The sequence below is a fragment of the Macaca fascicularis genome, chromosome 19 (genome assembly GCF_037993035.2).
Source record: "Macaca fascicularis isolate 582-1 chromosome 19, T2T-MFA8v1.1".
Lineage (NCBI taxonomy): Eukaryota > Metazoa > Chordata > Mammalia > Primates > Cercopithecidae > Macaca > Macaca fascicularis.
This window is the reverse complement of record NC_088393.1, coordinates 11477035-11498302: the sequence shown is the minus strand read 5'-3', so window position 1 is coordinate 11498302 and position 21268 is coordinate 11477035. Positions and strand designations below refer to the sequence as shown.

Sequence of the window (21268 nt, the reverse complement as noted above, 5' to 3'; positions counted from 1 at the left end):
AATCCCAGCACTTTGGGAGGCCGAGACGGGCGGATCACGAGGTCAGGAGATCGAGACCATCCTGGCTAATACGGTGAAACCCTGTCTCTACTAAAAAATACAAAAAAACTAGCCGGGCGAGGTGGCGGGCGCCTATAGTCCCAGCTACTCGGGAGGCTGAGGCAGGAGAATGGCGTAAACCCAGGAGGCGGAGCTTGCAGTGAGCTGAGATCCGGCCACTGCACTCCAGCCTGGGTGACAGAGCGAGACTCCGTCTCAAAAAAAAAAAAAAAAAAAAAAAAAAGGCCGGGCGCGGTGGCTCACGCCTGTAATCCCAGCACTTTGGAAGGCCGAGGCGGGCGGATCACAAGGTCAGGAGATCAAGACCATGGTGAAACCCCGTCTCTACTAAAAATAGAAAAAAAAATTAGCCGGGCGCAGTGGCGGGCGCCTGTAGTCCCAGCTACTCGGGAGGCTGAGGCCGGAGAATGGCGTGAACCCGGGAGTTGCAGTGAGCCGAGATCACGCCACTACACTCCAGCCTGGGCGACAGAGCGAGACAGCCTGTAATCCCAGCACTTTGGGAGGCCGAGGCGGGCGGATCACAAGGTCAGGAGATCGAGACCACAGTGAAACCCCGTCTCTACTAAAAATACAAAAAAATTAGCCGGGCGCGGTGGCGGGCGCCTGTAGTCCTAGCTACTCAGGAGGCTGAGGCAGGAGAATGGCGTGAACCCAGGAGGCGGAGCTTGCAGTGAGCCGAGATGGCGCCACTGCACTCCAGCCTGGGCAACAGCGTGAGACTCCGTCTCAAAAAAAAAAAAAAAAAAAAAAAAAAAAAAAAAAAACAAAACAAAACAAAACAAAACAAAAAACAAAAACAAAAAAAGGAAAACAAAACAAAACGAAAGAGAACAGATCACAGAATAAAAACATTTCAGCTCAAATTTTATTTAGTTAATTATTATTCTTTTTTTGTAGCGTCGGAGTCTTGCTATGTTACTCGGGCTGGCCTCAAGCGATCCTGTTGCCTCAATTTGGAAAATGCTGGGATTACAGACGTGCCTCACCACGCCAGGCCACAACCCAAACTTTAAAAAGAGAATCTAAGTGGTCTTAGAAGAGTTTGCAAGTCACCTGACCACTGTGGTACCTCCTTAAGGAGGGCCTCTGAGGCCCAATGAAAAAGGCTTATATAAAAGGCTCATGACCAGCTCTGCCAGTGATGAACATGTGTCAAGTCGTTCTGCTGTCCCAACTCCTGGACCAAGGTGGCTCGGAATTAGCTTCAGCTTATAAAGAACAAAGACGGGGGGCAGAAAGGCTCCCCAAACTTGCGCAAATCCAGTGAGAAAACACTTTGCACATCATCTGTCTCAGTTGTTCTGCAGGTGAGGCACACTCACAGCTGCACTACCCCAGGCAAGCAGTTTGCCAGGACTCGGGGGCCTCCGGGTTTCATCTCGGGGCCTCCGCCTGCACCAGCGAGTGGGCCTGGCTCAGGGCGAGCCTGTCCTTTTTTTCCTTCTGCAAGACCTGCTCCTCCCACAGCGCCTGGTCCACCTGATCGTCGGTGAGCACGACAGGCTTGTACTTCTCATCGAAGAGCCGCTCGTTGGTCTCGGAATGCAGCTGCTGGGGCCCGACCACCCGCAAATGCGCCGGCAGGTGCAGGAATTCGTCGTCGTTGATGTCGCAGTCGCGCATCCGGGCCCCCAGCACCCACCAGCGACCCACGAAGCCCACGTCCAGGACCCGGCCGGGGAAGTCGGTCCAGCGGGGCTGCAGGTAGCGGCAGCGCGCCTGGTAGAGGCTGGCCTGGGCGTCGAAGGGCGCCTCGTACACCAGGGAGCAGAGCCCTAGGTTGACGTGGCGCAGGCGGCCACGGCCCCGCAGCCAGAGCAGCCGCTGCACGAAGGCTTCGGACTCGCGGTTGCGGGTGGCCGGCGCCAGCAGCAGGAGGGTCCCCGACGCCTCCAGCAGCGCCTCCTCGAAAGCACTCTCGCTAGGCGCCAGCGTGAAGCAGGCCGCCGCGCCGCCCAGCAGCCCCACATACACGGCCGCGCGCCCCGGCCGGGCACTAGCCTCCGCCGCCGCGTCCCTGCAGGCCTCGGCGTAGTCCCGGAGCAGCGCGCGGGCCCAGGACCCTGAGGGGAGAGGAGCGCGGTAAGAGTGATCTGGCAGCGGCGGCCACTCACCCTGCCGCCTTCCGCCGCTACTCACCCAGCCGCGCCCACACTCCCGGCTTCGCCGCTGCAGCGTCGCCCGCCTCTGCGCGGCGCCGGGACCAAAATCTCCTCAGAGCCGCGGCGGCCATCCTTTTCCGTCTTGGGGGTCCTTGCTCCGAAAAGAAACTCTTGATACCCGAAGTTAAAAGCCCGGGAGGCGCTTCTGCGCAAGCGCCAACTTTACCGGAAGTGGCTTCCCAGCGGGAAAGGATAGAAAGAGGACCGGCGCCGGATGTTGCTGTCCGGTCCGAGTCGGGTAGATTCTGACGGGTAGGCCAGCTGCGCAGTCGCAGAGAGCCCCAGCCACGCCGGCCCAGGTGGCCTCCGGTGAGGAGGGCGGAGCGCACCTGTGGCGACGGGGCGACGAGTTCAAGCTTCCGTGGGTGCAGCTGGCCGCCAGGTAGGGCTGGGGGCCGAGGGACCGGCGTGGGGGCGTGGGGGGAGCGTGCCTGACCGGTCTCTGTCCTCAGCGAGGGATGCGGAGACGCCCCTGAACGACCATGGCATCGGCTGACGAGCTGACCTTCCACGGTGAGTGCGGCCCCGACGAGGCCGGATCTCCTACTCCCGCCCCTTGCCAGAACCTACCCCCCATGCGGCTTCCAACTTCTCTACCCCTAGGCGGCTGTGAACCCTGACCCAGGAGGGAGACCCATCTCTGACCCGAACCCCGCCCCCGCCCTGAACTCAGACCTCAAACCCGAGCCTCATGTCTCCAGACCCTGACCCCATCCCAGGGCCAACCCTAAGTTGCAGTTCCACTTTAGGAGGAAGGGAACAGACGCCCTCCGGATGCCTCCAAACTGAGGAAGTTGGGCCCCCCACCTTGGGGGAGATCAGTGGCTTAGCAGAGCCTCCGCCCCCAGATGAGCATTGACTTGGCTGGAGCCCAGTCGAATTCTTTCCACCCCTCAAGCGTGCGTGTGTCCCATGTCCCTGCTCCACAGAATTCGAGGAGGCCACTAATCTTCTGGCTGAGACCCCAGATGCAGCCACAACCAGCAGAAGTGATCAGCTGACCCCACAAGGGCACGTGGCTGTGGCCGTGGGCTCAGGTAGCAGCTATGGAGCCGAGGATGAGGTGGAGGAGGAGAGTGACAAGGCCGCGGTGAGTCCCTGTGTCCTGCCTCTGTGCAGCTCCCAGCTGATCCACGCTGTCGGGGCAGGCGCTGAATGCCCGCAATGTGCAGCTCCTGCAGGAGAAGCAGCAGCAGCAGCCCGGATTCTGGACCTTCAGCTACTATCAGAGCTTCTTTGACGTGGACACCTCACAGGTCAGGCCTGGGGAGGCAGGTGAGGTGGGGCTCAGAGTTATGCTCAGGGTTCAGCCACACTTTCCCTGGGCAGGGTGCTGGTGATGGCGAGTGCGGGTGAAGGAACTGTGGTGCTCTCAAAGGGTTATGGTGGGACTGGTTATGGATCGGGACTGTAGGAACACAGGGGACACACACAATCTCGTGGGTTAGAGGAAGACCTCGTGGAGGACGTGAGGAATTGGCTGAAACCTAAAGGAGAAGGAATGCTTCCTGGGGAATGGGGGAGGGGAGCTGAAGTATGTTCCAGGCAAAGGGAACAGCATATGCAGAAGATCAAAGATGGGCTGGGGGCAGTAGCTCCCCGCCTGTAATTCCAGCACTTCGGGGGACCGAGGTGGGCAGATCACCTGAGCTCAGGAGTTCAAGACCAGCCTAGCTAACATGGTGAAACCCCATCTCTACTAAAAATACAACAAAATCAGCCAGGCTTGGTGTTGAGGCCCTGTAATCTCAGCTACTCTGGAGGCTGAGGCAGGAGAATCGCTTGAACCTGCGAGGCAGAGGTTGCAGTGAGCCGAGATCACGCCAGTGCACTCCAGCCTGGGCAAAAAGAGTGAGACTCTGTCTCAAAATAAATAAATAAATAAAATAAAAATACAAAAATTAGATCGGGCGTGGTGGCTCATACCTGTAATCCCAGCACTTTGAGAGGCCAAGGCAGGCAGATCACGAGGTCAAGAGATCGAGACCATCCTGGCTAACACGGTGAAACCCCGTCTCTACTAAAAATACAAACAAATTAGGGTGTGGGTGCAGGCGCCTGTAGTCCCAGCTACTTGGGAGGCTGAGGCAGGAGAATGGCGTGAACTCGGGAGGCGGAGCTTGCAGTGAGCCAAGATGGCGCCACTGCACTCCAGCCTGGGCGACAGAGTGAGACTCTGTCTCAAAAAACCAAACCAAAACAAAACAAAACAAAAATACTAAAATTAGCCAGGTGCAGTGGTTGGGCACCTGTAATCCTAGCACTTTGGGATGCCGAAGTGGTGGATCACTTGAGGTCAGGAGTTCGAGACCAGCCTGGTCAACATGGTGAAACCCCGTCTCTACTAAAAATACAAAAATTAGCCAGGCATGGTGGCGCATGGCCTGTAGTCCCAGCTACTCAGGAGGCTGAGGCATGAGAATCGCTTGAATCTGGGAGGCGGAGGTGGCAGTGAGCCAAGATCATGCCACCGCATTCCAGCTGGGAGGACAGAGTGACACTCCATCTCAAAAAGAAAAAGGGGGCTGGGGCTGGGCGCAGTGGCTCACGCCTGTAATCCCAGCACTTTGGGAGGCTGAGGTGGGCATATTACCTGAGGTCAGGAGTTTGAGACCAGCCTGGTCAACATGGCAAAACCCTGTCTCTACTAAAAATACAAAAATTAGTCGGGCGTGGTGGCACACGCCTGTAATTCCAGCTACCCAGGTGGCTAAGCCAGGAGAGTTGCTTGAGCCCAGGAGGCAGAGGTTGCAGTGAGCAGAGATCGTGTCACTGCACTCTATCCAGCCTGGCCGACAGAGTGAGACTCTGTCTAAAAAAAGAAAAAAAAAGAGGGAAAGGCTGAGTTCTTTCAGGTGGGGCATGGAGACAGGAGGGTGGAGGTCAGCAGGGAAGGAGCCTCTCAGGACAAGGGAGAAGCTCCTGGCAGGCCTCCATCCTTGACCTCGGCCTTGCACCCAGGTCCTGAACCGGATCAAAGGCTCACTGCTGCCCCGGCCTGGCCACAACTTTGTGCGGCACCATCTGCGGAATCGGCCAGATCTGTATGGTGAGTGAGGTACATTTGGTTCCTTGATGGATCACTCAACAAATGTGGCCTGAGTTGCAGACACCAGTGTACAGCTGAGGACAAATCAGTCACTCAGAGAGTGTGACTTACCTGCTGTTCAGGGAGACAGACATGAAGGACTGCAGAGGGTGGCGGGTAGAGAGCATATAGGAGGAGCGGCCTTGCTGTTTTGCAGGGTGCAGCAGGGCAGGCCTCCCTGAGCAGGGTGAGGGAATGAGCCTTGTTGGCAACGGGAGGGGTAGGGGAGACCTAGGAAAAGAGGGTTCCAGAAACAGCATAAGCTTCATGGCAGGAACTTGCATGAACTGCAGGGCAGCATTACCACTGGAGTAAATGAGCTGCAGGGAGGTCACAGGTGGGGGGACTCTGACTGTGCCCCCCATCCTCAGGCCCCTTCTGGATCTGTGCCACGTTGGCCTTCGTCTTGGCTGTCACTGGCAACCTGACGCTGGTGCTGGCCCAGAGGAGAGACCCCTCCATCCACTACAGCCCCCAGTTCCACAAGGGTAAGCAGGCGGGCAGGACCGATGCCTGGCAGGGCCCCGGGGGGCAGGGGGTGACTGCTCACCTTGCCCCCAGTGACCGTGGCAGGCATCAGCATCTACTGCTACGCGTGGCTGGTGCCCCTGGCCCTGTGGGGTTTTCTGCGGTGGCGCAAGGGTGTCCGGGAGCGCATGGGGCCCTACACCTTCCTGGAGACCGTGTGCGTCTACGGCTACTCCCTCTTTGTCTTCATCCCCATGGTGGTGAGTGTGGCCTGGCGCGGAGTGGGTGGCGGCTGTGTGGGGACACTGGCATGGTCACCTGCTGCCTCACTCCCATGGTGGTGAGGGTGGCCTGGTGCGGAGTGGGTGGTGGCTGTGGGGACTGGCATGGTCACCTGCCGCCGTGTTGCTCCCAGGTCCTGTGGCTCATCCCTGTGCCTTGGCTGCAGTGGCTTTTTGGGGCACTGGCCCTGGGCCTGTCGGCCACCGGGCTGGTATTCACCCTCTGGCCTGTGGTCCGTGAGGACACTAGGCTGGTGGCCATGGTGCTGCTGTCTGCGGTTGTGCTGCTCCATGCACTCCTGGCCGTGGGCTGTAAGGTACAGGTCTGGGGTGGCCACAGGTGTACCTCAGGTGGGGCTGAGGGGCTGGGGGGGGGGGTGTGCGCTGGCCCTGCCTCTGACCCCAGGGGTCTTGTGCAGTTGTACTTCTTCCAGTCGCTGCCTCCGGAGAAGGTGGCTCCTCCACCCCAAATCACATCTCTGCCCTCAAACATCCCGCTGCCCCCTACCCTGCCTCAGTCCATGGCCCCCTCCTAGAAAGGCCCGGGTCCCACAGGTAAGGACTGTTCCCAGCTGGGCTAAGGGGGCTGCCCTCCCACCCCCAGTCAAGGTAAGAGGTTCTGGGGACACTCCCAGACAATTCTTTCTTTCAGGCAACACCTAAGTGGACCAACCCCTCTGCCTGTCCTGCCCCCCAGATGATGACTGAAGGCTCCCTTGACACCTTGAGATGACTCTGCTACTTTCCAGACTTTTCTTACAAAGCAAACACTTTTATTTTCTATGCAAAGGTGATTCAGAGAATTTATATAAAGGCGGGAGAGGGGCAGCCGAGCAGGGAGCTTTGGGACAGGGCTGGGGCCCCCATATCCCCCTAGGCCACCTGCTTTCCCTCCCATGGCTCCCCTGGAACAGGAGAGCGAGCCAAGGGGGCGCCCCAGCCTGGACAGCACCCGCTCCTGCCTGGGTGCACATATGGCGGGCCTGGGTCCGGGCCTGAGCTCCAGCATCTGAGTTTGGGGGTGTCAGAAACAGGGGAGCAGAAGGAGAAGAAAACTGCCTGTGCTGTAACACGTTTCCTTGTTTATTTTTTCTTTCTTTTTCTTTTTTTTTTTTCTGGAGGGAGAGGTCCCTGCAAGGTCCCTTCCCAGGCAGGGGAGGGACGGAAATGCCGTCACAGTAGTAGGGACTGGAGCGTCTACAAGGATGGAGGGGAGCTACTCAGGCCTAACATTAGCTACAAGGAAAAAGGACGCCTTCCGTGACAGATCTTTGAGGTGTCTGTGTCTGCCCCAAGTGGCCGGCAGTGGCCTTCCCTCCGGGCCCAAGGCCTGCAGCCACCTGCTCTAACTCTGGGTGGGGGGAGCTGGGGGGACTGCAGGGGCTCGGGGACAGGACAGCAGCAAGAGGCAGGGGCCGAGGACGGAGGCCTTCCCGACAGTGGGGTGGGTTGTACATTCAAGTGTGAGGTGAACCCTTTGGTGGGGAGGGGGCCCCTGAAGCCTCAGCGGGGCCACCCCTCCCTGCGGCGCCTCTTGAGTCTAGGGGGAGGGGCTGCTGGCTCGGCCCGGCCGGCCTGGCTTCACAGAGGGTCTGCGGATTGACACTGGTTCTTTTCGTAAAAAAATAAAATTAAAAAAAGCAGCATGTCACGTCCGTTGTGACCAAGGCCTGGTCGTCGAAGGGGAGGCCCCGCCTGGCCAGGCTACCTTCCCACTGGAGACAGGCAGGGGAACAGGTGCTAAGGGACCTGGCAGGCAGGGCTGGCAGGCCCCATGGCGCCTGTTCCAACAGATGACAATCCCAGGTCAGGGTGGAGCGGGCAGGAGGGGGACGAGGGCTCCCACGACATGATTTTGTGTAAAATATGGCAGCGACACACGCTCAGGGCTAGGAGGTGGGGGTTAGGGTGGGGATGGCGGCAACATCGTGTAAAAAAGTGTCCCAGTTCCCATAGCAAAGAGGGCTGTGACCGGGTGTTCGGGCTTCTCCAGTACAAGGGGGAAAGCCGCCCGGCGGGGGGGCGGGCGGGGACATCATTTGGTTTCCTGGTGCTGTCAGTCCGCGGGGCAGGCCCCTAGCTCCCGTAGTGCATGGTGTTGGTCGGGATGGACATGGGCGACGCCATGGAGATGGCAGGGCCGCCCATGGTGAACTGGCTGTTGACTGCATAGTGGGCACTGGTGCCGCCACCACCGCTGCCCTGGGCGCCGGAGGACCCTGTGGGGCAGGCGATGGCAGTGAGGGGCTGCCCTGGCCCACCCAGCCCCCAGGCAGAGTCACAGAGAGAAAGGGCAGGCAAGAGGGCAGGCGGGCGGCCGGACAGAGGATGGCGACTCACACGCTAGCTCGGCCCCCACGGGCCCTGCCCCCGCCACCCTCATTACCTTGGACAATCCCCGTGCTCATTATGGAGCCCATCCGGGAGTGGGTGTGATTGACAATCCCCGTGTTGGCTGCGCAGCAAGAGGGAGGAAAGAAGGAAGGGAGACGGCGTCACCGCCCCCAGCCACCCAGCCCATGCGCAGCAGCAGGCTGCAGAGCGAGGCAGAGAGGACGGAGGGCCTCGGCCGAGAGCCCCCTGGAAGAGGAAAAGGCGAAAGGACCAAGCACAGGCCGACCCTGGTTGCCACAGGCCCTTCCCGGCCTCTGGGCAGTCCTGGGCATGGCTCTCTGCTGACCCTGGCCCTGGGGGACACTCACCTAAAGGAATCAGGTTGTTGTGGCCCACGCTGGAGCCACTGGCAATAACACTGCTCAGGTCGTAGGCGGTCGGCATCCCTGTGCCCAGAGAGGGGAGACGTCAGGGCTGGAGGCAGAGGGGCCAGGCCTGCAGTGAGGGCGGCCTCCCGGGTTGGCTGGGCATTGGGGCGTGCCCTGCTCACCTGCCACGGCCATCCCGCTGCTGAGGTTGTAGGTGCTGCCTGTGTTCCACATGTTTTCCGAGGGAGATGTGTAGTGGGAGCCGGGTGGGGGTGAGGGTGTCGTGCCCGTGTATCTGTGGCAGAGACAGAGCCATGGGCAGGGGCAAGGGGGCTGCAGGGCCGGGGCGCCCCAACCCCGTGCAGGTAGGGTGCCCCTCCTACCTGAAGAAGGGGTTTTTTAGATCCAGGAGGTTACTGGACTTAGAGCCGGTCTGGTCCACCTGGGCCACAATACTGATGTCGTAGCTCTGTCTGTGGAGAGGGTGCAGGCCGCGGCGTGAGTGGCTGGGAAGATGGACCCCTGCCCCCCACCACTAGCCCCAGGGAGCAGTCACACCTCTTGTTGGCAATAAGCAGACATGTCCCTGAGAGCGTGTCCCCTGCCTTGGCGAACAGTGGTGACTGGAACAGGCACCGCACCTGGTACCAGTGAGTCAGGGGCTCTGTCGGGGCTGTGGACAGCCACACGGTCATTCTGTGGAGCAGGGACAGGCACACACTTGACTGGGCCAGCGCCATCACTGGAGCCACCACCTTGTATGCCTTGAGTCCTCCCCAAGCACCTGCCCCCTCTGCCAGGGACCCCCGGGACGGGCTGGCCCCCAGGCATTCCCAGACACATACATGAGCAGGCATACATGTACACACGAGGGACCTGCAGCCACGAGATCCCTGCTCACCCTGACATGTGCCAAGAGACAGACACAGGCCCATGAGGGACAGACACTGGGAACACAGGACACACAGGACACACACACACCCCACCCACAACAGTCACTTGCTCTGAGACAGGCTCTCACTCCCATTGGAAGGGATGGTGGAACCTGGAGCCACGTTCCACCCTCCCAGTCAGGTTGCAGCTGCAGGAAGCCCTGGGAGTGGGGAGGAGGCAGCACAGGCTGCTCTGCGGCACTCACATGGAGCCGATGAAAGCAACGTCAAACCAGAAAGCCAGGCCATGGACCAGCCCTGAATGCAGCATGTGGAATTTGAATGGGATTTCTATCCTGGAAGGCAAAGGGCAGTGGCTGCTGGGGAAGCCAGACAGGCGCTGCCAAGAAAGAAGAGGGGGTGCCAGGTGCAGAGGCCCGGGGCCCCCGCCCACCACCTGCCCTGGGACGGCAGGATGTCAGTGGCCCTGACCTTCGGCCTGAGGCAGGCCTGGGAGGATGGAGTGTGGGTGCCGGTACCTGTGCAAATCTCCTTCTTTGGCTTCTAAGAAGTTCACCGTGTACTTGACAGACTTGGCCATCAGGATCCGGATGTCAAATGTGTCCTGGGAGAGACAACAGGTGTGACCTGGCATCTGGTGCCAAGGCCGACATGGAAGGGGAGAGCCCTGCCCCTCCCCCTAGGTCTGGCCACGGCTTCTAGGCTGTGCAGCTAAAACTAGCTTGCTCTTCTCAGACACGCTGCAAGAAGGGTGAACTGGCACAACGCCACCAAGGGCAATTAGGTGATAGCTCTCAAAATGACAAGTGTTTATCCACATAAAAGATTTGGCACTACAGGAATTTAACCTCCAGATACATGAATACATCAACAAACTTACATGTATAATTACAGATTGTCCGTGGTAGCGACACACTGGAAACCATCTAATTAAACCAATGATGGCTCACCCATCAAAGACCATGCAGACGTGAGAATGAAGAGGCTCTTTATGAACAGATGGGGAAAGATCTCCAAGCTAAATCATTAAGCAAGTTAACCAAAAAAGCAAGTTAAAGAACTAGGTGCTAGGCGGATGTGGAATTGCATGCCTGTAACTCCAGCTACTCAGGAGGCTGAGGCAGGAGGATTGCTTAAGCCCAAGACTGAATCAAGCCTGGGAAACACAGGGAGACCCTGTCTCTTAAAAACATCATCAACAACACTGTTGCTGCTGTCCACTCCCAGCGATGTTTATATCTGACTAACACACCTGCCATGAACTATGTCAACCGGATAAAATATAAAAAAAGAATAAACCAGTTGTTGGAAGCACTGGTGACCAACCAGAGCAGCCAGGACTTTGGGGATCAAGCTCCTGGAAAGGAGGGAAGTGCCGTTTCTGGAGGGAGCCCTTTCTGGCCTCTGCCTTTCTCCATGGGGAGGGCAGAAAACGGCCACCTCGACCTTTCAGCAGCTTCCCTGGGTGGGGAAAGCAAAATGGGAGCTCTAGGTTACCAAGGCAGCTTGGACTCAAGGGGCTGTGATGTCAAAGCAAAGGGAAATAAGTGCAGGAGGGCAGGGTGGGTGGTGCACACTCAGTGCACTTGTGAAATTGGCCAACTCCTGAGCTTCAAGTGGGGCAGGGCATCAGAGGCTAAGACACCAAGCAGAAAGCTGCTAATAAGAGGCTTAAGGCCAGGTGCAGTGGCTTACGCCTATAATCCGAGCACTTTGGGAGGCCGAGGTGGGCGGATCACCTGAGGTCAGGAGTTCAAGACTAGCCTGGGTAACACAGTAAGGCCCCACGTCTACAAAAAAATAAATTGGCTGGGCATGGTGGCACACTCCTATAGTCCCAGCTACTTGGGAGGCTGAGGCAGGAGGATCACTTGTATCTGGGAGGTCGAGGATGAAATAAGCCATGAAGTGATTGAGCCACTGTACTCCAGCCTGGGGAACGGAGTGAGACCCTGTTTCAAAAAACAACAATAAAACCTAACGGGTGGTTCAGCAGCATATTGGTAATGAGGCTAACCACTGGGCTTGCATTAAGAGTACTGAGGGCTGTACCCTGAAGCAGCCACTTCTCAAACTGTGGTCCCTTCCAAGGCACCCTCATAATAATACAAAATTTTCATAATACCACCAAAATATTTCCTGCTTTTTTCACTCATTCACTCCCCAGTGATATCACAAAAGACTGAACACACTGGGCATGGTGGCTCATGCCTGTGATCCCAGCACTTTGGGAGGCTGAGGTGGGTGGATCACCTGAGGTTAGGAATTCAAGACCAGCCTGGCCAACATGGTCCAAACCCCATCTCTACTAAAATTACAAAAATTAGGCGGGTGTGGTGGTGCATGCCTGTAGTCCCAGCTACTCATGAGGCTTAAGCGAGAGAATTGCTTGAACCCTGGAGGCGGAGGTTGCAGTGAGCCAAGATTGCGCCACTGCACGCACCAGCCTGGGTGAAAGAGCTAGACTCTGTCTCAAAAAAAAAAAATATATGGGGGGCAGGGCTGGGTGTGGTGGCTCACCGTCTATAATCCCAGCATTTTGGGAGGCCAAGGCAGGCGGATCACCTAAGGTCAGGAGTTTCAGACCAGCCTGGCCAACATAGCAAAACCCCATCTCTACTAAAATTACAAAAAATTAGCTGGGAGTGGTGGCAAGTGCCTGTAATCCCAGCTACTCAAGAGGCTGAGAATTGCTTGAGCCCGGGAAGTGGAGGTTGCAGTGAGCTGAGATCATGCCACAGCACTCCAGCCTGGGCAACAGAGCAAGATTCCGTCTCAAAAAAAAAAAAAAAAAAAAAAAAGGATGGAAAAGACAGAAAAGAGTATAAGAATCATCTGAGATATGGTGAAAAGTTCCACTGTACATATAATCGGAATCCCAGAAGGAGAAAGAGAATGGGGCAGAGGTAGTGTTTAAAGAGATATTATCCAAGATTGTCCAAGAGTTTCCCAAAACAAATGAAAAACATCAAAAGCAGGGGGAAAACAGAATAAACGGAACTTTTTTTTTTTATTTTGAGACAGAGTCTCACTCTGTTACCCAGGCTGGAGTGCAGTGGCCCGATCTTGGCTCACTGCAAGCTCTACCTCCCGGGTTCACGCCATTCTCCTGCTTCAGCCTCCCAAATAGCTGGGACTACAGGCGTCCCCACCACGCCTGACTAATTTGTTTTGTTATTTTTAGTAGAGACGGGGTTTCACCCTGTTAGCCAGAATGGTCTCGATCTCCTGACCTCATGATCCACCTGCCTCGGCCTCCCAAAATGTTGGGATTACAGGCATGAGCCATCACGCCCGGCCCAGAACTTATTTTTTTAAAGGAAGGCAAAAAAGTAAAGAAACAGGTCAGATTAATAGAAAAATAAAAGATCATAGATTTATACCCACACAAGTTTATTAAATGTAAATGGTCTAAATATTCTAAAAGACAAAAATGTTCAATCTTGTTTAAAAAAAAAAACTCAAGACCCAATTGTAGGCCGGGCGCGGTGGCTCAAGCCTGTAATCCCAGCACTTTGGGAGGCCGAGACGGGCGGATCACGAGGTCGGGAGATCGAGACCATCCTGGCTAACATGGTGAAACCCCGTCTCTACTAAAAAAATACAAAAAACTAGCTGGGCGAGGTGGCGGGCGCCTGTAGTCCCAGCTACTCGGGAGGCTGAGGCAGGAGAATGGCGTGAACCCGGGAGGCGGAGCTTGCAGTGAGCTGAGATCCGGCCACTGCACTCCAGCCTGGGCGACAGAGCGAGACTCTGTCTCAAAAAAAAAAAAAAAAAAAACCCAATTGTATGCTACTTACAAAAAATAAATCTTTTTTTTTTTTTCTTTTTTTGAGACGGAGTCTCGTTCTGTCGCCCAGGCTGGAGTGCAGTGGCGTGATCTCGGCTCACTGCAACCTCTGCCTCGCGGGTTCATGCCATTCTCCTGCCTCAGCCTCCCTAGTAGCTGGGACTATAGGCGCCCGCCACCACGCCCGGCTAATTTTTTGTATTTTTAGTAGAGACGGGGTTTCACCGTGGTCTCGATCTCCTAACCTTGTGATCTGCCCACCTCGGCCTCCCAAAGTGCTGGGATTACAGGCGTGAGCCACCATGCCCAGCTTTTTTTTCCTTTTGATTTGTGAATCATGGATGTATCAAAAATCTCAAGTAAAATCAATCAATAAATCACATCAGCTCACCAAGGATAAATTCATCTAGTAACGGTTCTTTTTTGTTTTTACTATTTTAATGTTAAAACTAGTGATGGTGTCTGTGTGTTGCCCAGGCTGATCTTGAACTCCTGAGCCTAAATGCCCCTCCTGCCTTAGCCTCATCTAATAATGGTCCGCATGTATTGCATGTTTGCTGTATGCTAAGTGTCTACATGCATTGACATTTTTGGCCCAAATCTTTGTGAGAGAGCTCTGTGCAGGGCAGAGGAGAGGGCTCAGAGAGGGGTCGTAGCTTCCTGAGGGCTGCACAGCTGCAGAGCAATGGCAAGTGATCACTGCAGCAGTGCCCTGGAGGCCCTACTCACCACCACAGGCTGCCGGAAATACTCATCCACCGCGGCGCCTCGGAGGGCCGACAGGTCCACTCCATGGAACGATGGCTGGTACCTGTGGACAGGCCCCAACCCCACAGCAAAGTCAAGGCTGCAGAAGAGGCAGGTGGGGTAGCCCTGCCTTCTCTCCCAGTCAGCCCTCATCTAGCCTAAGTCTTTCAGAAAAAGAGGAGTGGGGGCCCCCGGGGGAGCTGGGCTGTCCCTGACAAGGCAGGCTGTGGGGCCCAGGCGGGACACCAGGGCACACTCACCAGAAGTTGGCCTTGGTGAACTGCTCCATGTAGAGCTGCTCATCCGTGAAGGGTGCAAGGTGGACGTCACCAATGGTAGGAAACATGTTTCCTGGGAGTGGGGCAGGGAGGGGTGCCGGTGTCAGGTGACGCATCCCACAGTGCCTGGCAGAGCTATCAAAGGACATCAAGACCCCCAACCCTGGGTGCTCCCAGCCTGTCATCCATTCGTTCCTGCATTCCTGTGACAGCAGCACCGAGCGCCTATTCTGATGAGTGTTTCATCACCACCACGGGCACTTGACCTGCACTAGCTTATGGATTCCACCTGAGACTGGGAGGCCGGTGGCTCATCTTTATGTCCCATTACTAGGCCTGGGAGCTGTGAGGGACCTGCTAGAGCCTCACAGGGAAGCGGGCAGTGCCCAGGATGCGGCCAGGCGCTGCCTCTCAGGCCCTGCCGCCTGTGCACGTATGCAGCTGGGAAAGCAAAGCAAAGTTGCTCTGGACAGAGGGAGGGTGGGCCCCGGGCTACCCCAGCACCACTGGGGACCTCAGTTGAGGCCAAGAGCCGGTGGGGGAAGCTGAATCCACACCATCAGGGCTGCCTAGGTTCTGGCACAGGCACCCAGCCGGCAGGGTGGGCCACTTGGCCTGCCTGGTCTGGGCACACAGACTGAGAGGGAAGGGCAGGGCCTCCCTCTGTGACTCAAGGGCAGACGCATGAGTCAGGGCCAGCAGCAGGGAGGGCCAGGGCCCCACAGCCCCGCCTGCCCAAAGGAGCACCTGGCCTCCAGATGTGGGCCCCCCAGCCTGGCAAGCCGGGGGAGGAGGTCCTGAGGTATCAGTGGGACTCTGCTTCCTCCTTACGCCTCCAGGCTGTACCCGAGGCGAGAGCTTCGGGGCTGCAGCTGCTGGAATGGGGAGGGAGATGCACATGCTGCGGCTTCTGCCCTGGGGGACCTGGGGGCACCATGGGAAGTGAGCCAGCCTGGAAGGAACCTCTGGCTCCTGCTGACCAGGAGCATGTGACTGGGAGAGGGGAGGACTGCCTTTAACCCCTGGAGCACCCCCCCAACAGGCTCGGCCTCCCCCGTCCCCACAAGCTGGCTGCTGGGCCGTGGGGGGTGCATGCAGCTGCCCACAGAGCCTGACTCCCGTCTGGCCTCACATCCCGTCAGAAGGGGCCCCCTCTGCTGGGGCTGTCTCCACCCCCACCCCCACTATCAGGGCAGAAGGGGAGGAGAGTGGGGCCCACAGCCCCTGGAGCAGCCTTGCCTCCCATACTCACACCGGAGACATGGGACATAGCTGTGGGACACCACTTCCCACCTCCAGGAGCACAGCCAGCCAGGACCCTAGGGCCTGGATCCAGGGAGGGCCAGATGGAAGCTTTCCCCCGCCCCTGCCTGCACAGGCCCTACCAGCCTGCTGCTGCCCACGCTCCATCCCACGGCTGCTACCCTGGCTGGGGACCTGTCCCCTGCCACACACACACACAGCTGCTTGCCTGTACAGAAATGCTCAGACACGCATGTACCTAGCATGAGAAGAGCCACAGACACATGCCTCAGGCGTCAGGGCTGCAGAGACCCCAAGACAGATGGGCAGATAGAAACAGTCACGTAGGCCAGGCACAGTGGCTCACACCTGTAATCCCAGCAGTTTGGGAGGCTGAGGCAGGCGGATCACCTGAGGTCAGGAGTTTGTGACCAGCCTGACCAACATGGTGAAACCCCGTCTCTCCTAAAAATCCAAAACTTAGCCGGGCATGGTGGTACATGCCTGTAATCCCAGCTACTCAGGAGGCTGAAGCATGAAAATCGCTTGAACTGGGGAGGTGGAGGTTGCAGTGCACCACTGCACTCCAGCCTGGGCAACAAAAGTGAAACTCTGTCTCAAAAAAAAAGAAACAGTCACCCAGTGACCAGAGGCCATACCCAGAGGCATGGATGGGAAGTGACAGATGGGCTTGCCAGACAGCTACCTCTCCTCCTCACACATGTACACCCGCAGCCACACCCCTGCATTTGTACACATGCTCGACCCCCCAACGCCTGGACTGTGAGGAGAACAGGGCTTGGTGGGGAACTGCTGATCACAGAACCTGTCCCAATCCCCACTCGCAGCCACAGGCTGTCCTGCAGGAGCAGGACATGGGATGGCAGAGGGGCCAGGAGCTCCTCCGTACCCTGTGCGGGCGGGTGGGCAGCTGGGTGTCTGGCCATGTTTGGGGCCCGGGACTCCAGAAGCCACAGCTGGCTGGAGTGGGGCTGGGGTGGGAGTGTGGGGAAAGCCCAGGCTTCCCTGAACCCTGGGCCACCGACAGCAAGCAGGGAGCTGAAGCACTGACGGCCTGGCTCTGCGGCAGCCAGGAGCTCCACCGAGGGGCCCGGCCTGTGTACCCGCAATGCTCACCGCTGGGCTTCAGGTACTTCTTGGCGTGGAGGTAGCTCTCCAGCATGCGCTCGTTGAAGAGCATGTAGCCCATGGGCTCCGAGATGATGATGTCCACCTGCTCGGGGAGCGACACCTCCTCCACCTTGCCCGGGATGACCACGATGCGGTCTGTCAGGTTGTTACTCTTCACCAAGACCTGCAGGCAGGCAGCGCCGTGTGGGCTTCCCTGCGTCTTCCTGCCGTGGGGCCCTCCCTAGACCACCTCTCAAAGGACAGCCTCCACCTGCACATGGCCATCGGGTCCCCCTCTGCCTCCTTCGCTGGTGCCCCAACCATGGCTGCGATTGGCCATAGCCTGTTAAGAGCTCACTGTGGGCCAGGCACGGCGCCTCACGCCTGCAATCCCAGCAGTTTGGGAGGCCGAGGCAGGCAGATTGCTTGAGCTCATAAGTTGGGAGACTAGTCTGGCCAACATGGCAAAACCCTGTCTCTACTAAAAATACCAAAAAAAAAAAAAAAAAATTGAGACAGATTCTCACTCTGTTGTCCAGGCTGGAGGTAGTGGCGCCATCTCGGCTCACTGCAACCTCTGCCTCCCAGATTCTAGCGATTCTCCCACCTCAGCCTCCCGAGTGGCTGGGACTACAGGCACCCACCGCCATGCCCGGCTAATTCTTTGTATTTTTAGTAGAGACGGGGTTTCGCCATGTTGGTCAGGCTGGTCTCAAACTCCTGACCTCAGATGATCCGCCCGCCTAAGCCTCCCAAAGTGGTAGGATTAGAGGACAGCAGCGTCGGCCATGTGAAGACCTGGAAGGAGTCTGAATGTCACTACGGACACAATGCAGCTAAAGCAACAGCGGCACGGCTGGGCATGGGGGTGCTCTGCGGCTGCAAGACAGAGCAAGGATGGCCCCTCCATGACCCAGGTGACCCCAGATCCATGGGAGAGGTAGAGCAGGGACAGGAAGGTGCAGCCTCTGCTGGTGTGAGAGGACGCTCACGTCTACAGCCACGGAACAGCTTTGCTCAGACTTTATGGCCGTAGCTCCTCTCTCGTGATGGGGCTAGGGGGTGGGAGCAGGGGTCGGTGAGGACAGCACGCTGTTTGCTCTTTTTTAGCTTTTACATTTTGAACTTTGTGAATGAAGGTTTCAGTGCAAAAAAAAAAAAAAGAAAACAGGGAAATGACCTGTGCCCCTGACTGCCGGTCATGAGGGGAAATCATCCCAGGCCCTGAAGCCCCTCCCTGCAATGACTGTTTTGGGGACAACAAAGAGATCAAAGCACAGAAGTAACGTCCCCAGCCTCCTGGGGGTTCCCAGGCTTCTCTAGGCTGGGGCCAGAATGGCACTCATGGGTGAGGATGAGGCTGGGTGGGCACCAGCGGGCCACTGACCTCGGCGTGCTGGGCCATGGTGCTGGCCTCCACCGCGTAGATTTTCCGTGCTCCAGCTTGGGCGGCAAAAAACGACAGGATCCCGGAGCCACAGCCAACGTCAAGAACGATCTAAGGGAGGAGTGGGAGGTGAGAGCGAGACACAGGAGGTGATGGTGATCGGGAGGTGACAGTGATCATAAGGGATGTGCAAGTTATGAGGCGTCAACACCTGGGTCGGTCTTCACTCTCAGTGTTTGCCCTTTATGGACTGTTGGTCAAAATGAAGCGAGAACTCAAGATGAGCCATGGGCCAGTCCTCTGGGAGAAGCCCTGGGGAAGCTCCCGCTCGGCCCCAACCCGGGGCCTGCAGGCCTCCGGATCGTCTGGGGCGAGAGGCATGGGCCTCCCCTGGAAGCTCACTGCCAGTTGAAGAGCATTTTTCCAGGGCCTGCATCTGCAGTTTTAGCATGGAGGAAAGGGCCCGAGGCGTCGGCGGCAGCGTCTCCCAGTTCCATGCTGACTCGTGGTGCCTGGAGAAGCAGCCTGTCTTGGCCGGGGTAGGTGAGCCGCCCAAGCCCCAGGGCCAGCTGGGTTCCCCGCAGGGCTACTGGCCCCTGTTATGGTCACTCATGGCAGAGTCCAGGCCAGGGTCTGGGAGAACACACCACCTGTTCTGGATTTGTGGGATTGCTTCCACACGAGCAGACCAAGGGCAGACATTCCTGGTGGTGACAGGCATGAGCTTTTGAAGGACAAATGTTCTGGGCACGGTGAGTGCCTGTAAGGGAAGCTGGTGTCAGGTGGGAAGGCCTCAGGGTACCGCTCAGAGCTCCAGATGAATCAGAAAATGAATCTCCATCCTCAGGGAGCGGGAAGGGACTTCACCAATAGAGGATGCCCTTCCCAGACCTCAGCGGCCAGGAGGAGGCTCGGGATGACCCAGCCGGGGCCGACACTCCTTCTGTGTCAGGACAACCCCTCCCTGGGGCCCAGGGCCTGCCATCCTCTGGGATGGTAAGCGATGCTAGGGGGGCATGACCCAGATGCTAGATGAGGAAGATCCACGTGGAGAGATCCCCAAAATACTCGGAGGAAAAAAACAGGCTCCCATTTGATTCAAAAGAGAAAACAGGCTGGATGCGGCGGCTCACGCCCGTAATCTCAGCACTTTGGGAGGCTGAGGTGGACGAACTGCTTGAGGCCAGAAGTTTGAGACAAGCCTGGGCAACATGGCAGAACCCCATCTCAACTAAAAATACAAAAATCAGCCAGGCATGGTGGCATATGACTGTAATCCCAGCTACTTGGGTGGCTGAGGCACAAGAACTGCTTGAACCCAGGAGGTGGAGGCTGCAGTGAGCTGAATTGTGCCACTGCACTACAGCCTGGGGGACAGAGTGATAATCTGTCTCAAAAAAACCCCAAAAAACAGAAAGAGAAAACGAAAACTGAGTAAGCCGGGTGCGGTGGCTCATGCCTGTAATCCAAGCATTTTGGGAGGATGAGGTGGGCGGATCACGAGGTCAAGAGATCGAGACCATCCTGGCCACCATGGTGAAACCCCGTCTCTACCAAAAACTCAAAAATTAGCTGGGCGTGGTGGTAGGCGCCTGTAGTCCCAGCTACTCAGGTGGCTGAGGCAGGAGAATCGCTTGAACCTGGGAGGCAGAGATTGCAGTGAGCCAAAATTATACCACTGCACTCCAGCCTGGGCAACAGAGCAAGACTCCATCTCAAAAAAAAAATAGACACTAAAAACTCTGGTAAATGGGATGAGAAGGGATTACGTTTCTACCTCAAGTGATCCATCTGCCTCAGCCTCCCAAAGTGCTGGGATTACAGGCATGAACCACCGTGCCTGGCCGATTTCTACTTTTGAATACAGACGCTCTGCTCTGCTCTCTCTCTTTAATCATGAGTGCACGTTATTTGGTGATATTAAAAAGCTTATTTATTAATTTTGTTCTTGAGGCAGGGTCTCATGCTGGGGCTTAGCCTGGAGAGCAGTGCCCCAATCACAGCTCACTGCAGTTTCAACCTCGCAGGCTCAAATGATCCTCCTGCCTTGGCCTCCCAAAATGCTAGGATCACAGACAGGTGTGAGCTACTCTGCCTAGCTCAATAAAATAATTGTAAAATATACGCTGATGTCTGCATAGGGAAAAATCTGGAAGAAGAGACCTCATACTGAGGGGCAGCAGCTGTCTCGGAGAGAACTGATAGAGGCCTCTTAAGTCTATAATGTACATGCTGTGTTGAGTTTATATATTAAATGCATTTGTTTTTCTTTTTTGTTTTTTTTTAAGAGACAAGAGTCTCGCTCTGTGGCCCAGGCTGGAGCGCAGTGGTGCAATCATAGCTTACTGAAGCCTCAAACTCCTGGGCTGAAGCGATCCTCCTGCCTCAGCCTCCACAGTAGCTGGGATAAATGCATTTCTAATCTGAGATTTTTGAAGATAAAATCAATGAGCAAAGAAAAAAAAAAAAAAAGGCAGAAGCAGAGAGGTGGGCACGTGCACGGGCCGCTCACCTTGTCCTTGAAGTCAGTGTGGTTTTGCAGGATGGCGCGCTGGTAGGTGCCTGTCCGCACGTAGTCCTGCATCATGTTCTGCTGCTGGGACAGGTAGCCATAAAACTGGAACAGAGACACACCAATGGCACGGGGCACATGGTGGCACGAGGCAGTCAAGGCCCTGGCCAGCCCTGTGATAGAGGAAGGGGCCATCTTAGGCACGAACCTCCCTCAGGAGGCCATGCACCCTCTGCCTGGGCCCCACTAGCAGCTCCAGGAGAGGGAGCAGGAGGCCGGAGGGCAGCCCCCAGGAGGACACCACCACTATCACTGCAGCCGACGGCAACAGCTGGATGCTGCCTGGACCTGGAAGCCACCCAGGGGAACTCAATATTTGCCACAGGCAGGCTTCTGGCATCGGGGGCCACCTGCCCCATCTTGAGGGCCCCAAAGGAGAAGAGAAGCGGATCGAACAGAGCCCTAGAACTCAGAGCGCCAGGCAGGTGAGGTGTGGTGTCTCTCTGTAAGACAACGGGCGATCG

The 21268-nt window shown here is 57.0% G+C and overlaps 3 protein-coding genes across 9 annotated transcripts in view; 1 reads left to right on the top strand and 2 right to left on the bottom strand.

Annotated features, from left to right (window-relative positions):
• Positions 1 to 1030: 1030 nt before the first annotated feature.
• TIMM29 (translocase of inner mitochondrial membrane 29) lies at positions 1031 to 2324 on the bottom strand. The gene is made up of 2 exons (XM_005587980.5): positions 2203 to 2324; positions 1031 to 2126 (listed from the first exon to the last, which is right to left on the bottom strand). The coding sequence occupies exons 1-2, from the start codon at positions 2294 to 2296 to the stop codon at positions 1438 to 1440; spliced, it is 783 nt and encodes a 260-aa protein (XP_005588037.3). The 5' UTR covers positions 2297 to 2324; the 3' UTR covers positions 1031 to 1437.
• A 123-nt stretch (positions 2325 to 2447) lies between these two features.
• On the top strand, positions 2448 to 7708 carry YIPF2 (Yip1 domain family member 2). Of its 5 annotated transcripts, none has more exons than XM_005587981.5 (10): positions 2448 to 2607; positions 2678 to 2738; positions 3155 to 3315; positions 3398 to 3481; positions 5187 to 5274; positions 5685 to 5801; positions 5875 to 6041; positions 6197 to 6379; positions 6482 to 6617; positions 6715 to 7708. In XM_005587981.5, exons 2-9 carry the CDS (start codon positions 2708 to 2710, stop codon positions 6596 to 6598), a joined length of 948 nt encoding a protein of 315 aa, XP_005588038.3. In that variant the 5' UTR covers positions 2448 to 2607; positions 2678 to 2707; the 3' UTR covers positions 6599 to 6617; positions 6715 to 7708. The 5 variants fall into 5 exon arrangements, with proteins under 5 accessions (XP_005588038.3, XP_045236942.2, XP_065391433.1 ...); XM_045381007.3 differs by having other exon boundaries at positions 6698 to 7708; XM_065535361.2 differs by lacking the exon at positions 5685 to 5801.
• The window catches only part of CARM1 (coactivator associated arginine methyltransferase 1), a 52167-nt gene continuing 37712 nt past the window's right edge, over positions 6814 to 21268 (bottom strand). For 2 of the 3 annotated variants that reach the window (XM_015440199.4, XM_074025900.1), the window contains 13 exons: positions 20745 to 20849; positions 18233 to 18343; positions 16852 to 17029; positions 14455 to 14545; positions 14177 to 14258; positions 10176 to 10261; positions 9903 to 9992; positions 9323 to 9460; positions 9148 to 9237; positions 8947 to 9059; positions 8765 to 8842; positions 8449 to 8517; positions 6814 to 8281 (listed from right to left, as the gene is read on the bottom strand). In XM_015440199.4, coding sequence (XP_015295685.2) covers positions 8139 to 8281; positions 8449 to 8517; positions 8765 to 8842; positions 8947 to 9059; positions 9148 to 9237; positions 9323 to 9460; positions 9903 to 9992; positions 10176 to 10261; positions 14177 to 14258; positions 14455 to 14545; positions 16852 to 17029; positions 18233 to 18343; positions 20745 to 20849 — 1374 coding nt within the window. In that variant the 3' untranslated portion in view covers positions 6814 to 8138. The remainder of the gene's footprint in view (positions 8282 to 8448; positions 8518 to 8764; positions 8843 to 8946; positions 9060 to 9147; positions 9238 to 9322; positions 9461 to 9902; positions 9993 to 10175; positions 10262 to 14176; positions 14259 to 14454; positions 14546 to 16851; positions 17030 to 18232; positions 18344 to 20744; positions 20850 to 21268) is intronic. The other variant, XM_045381006.3, reaches the window with a different exon arrangement.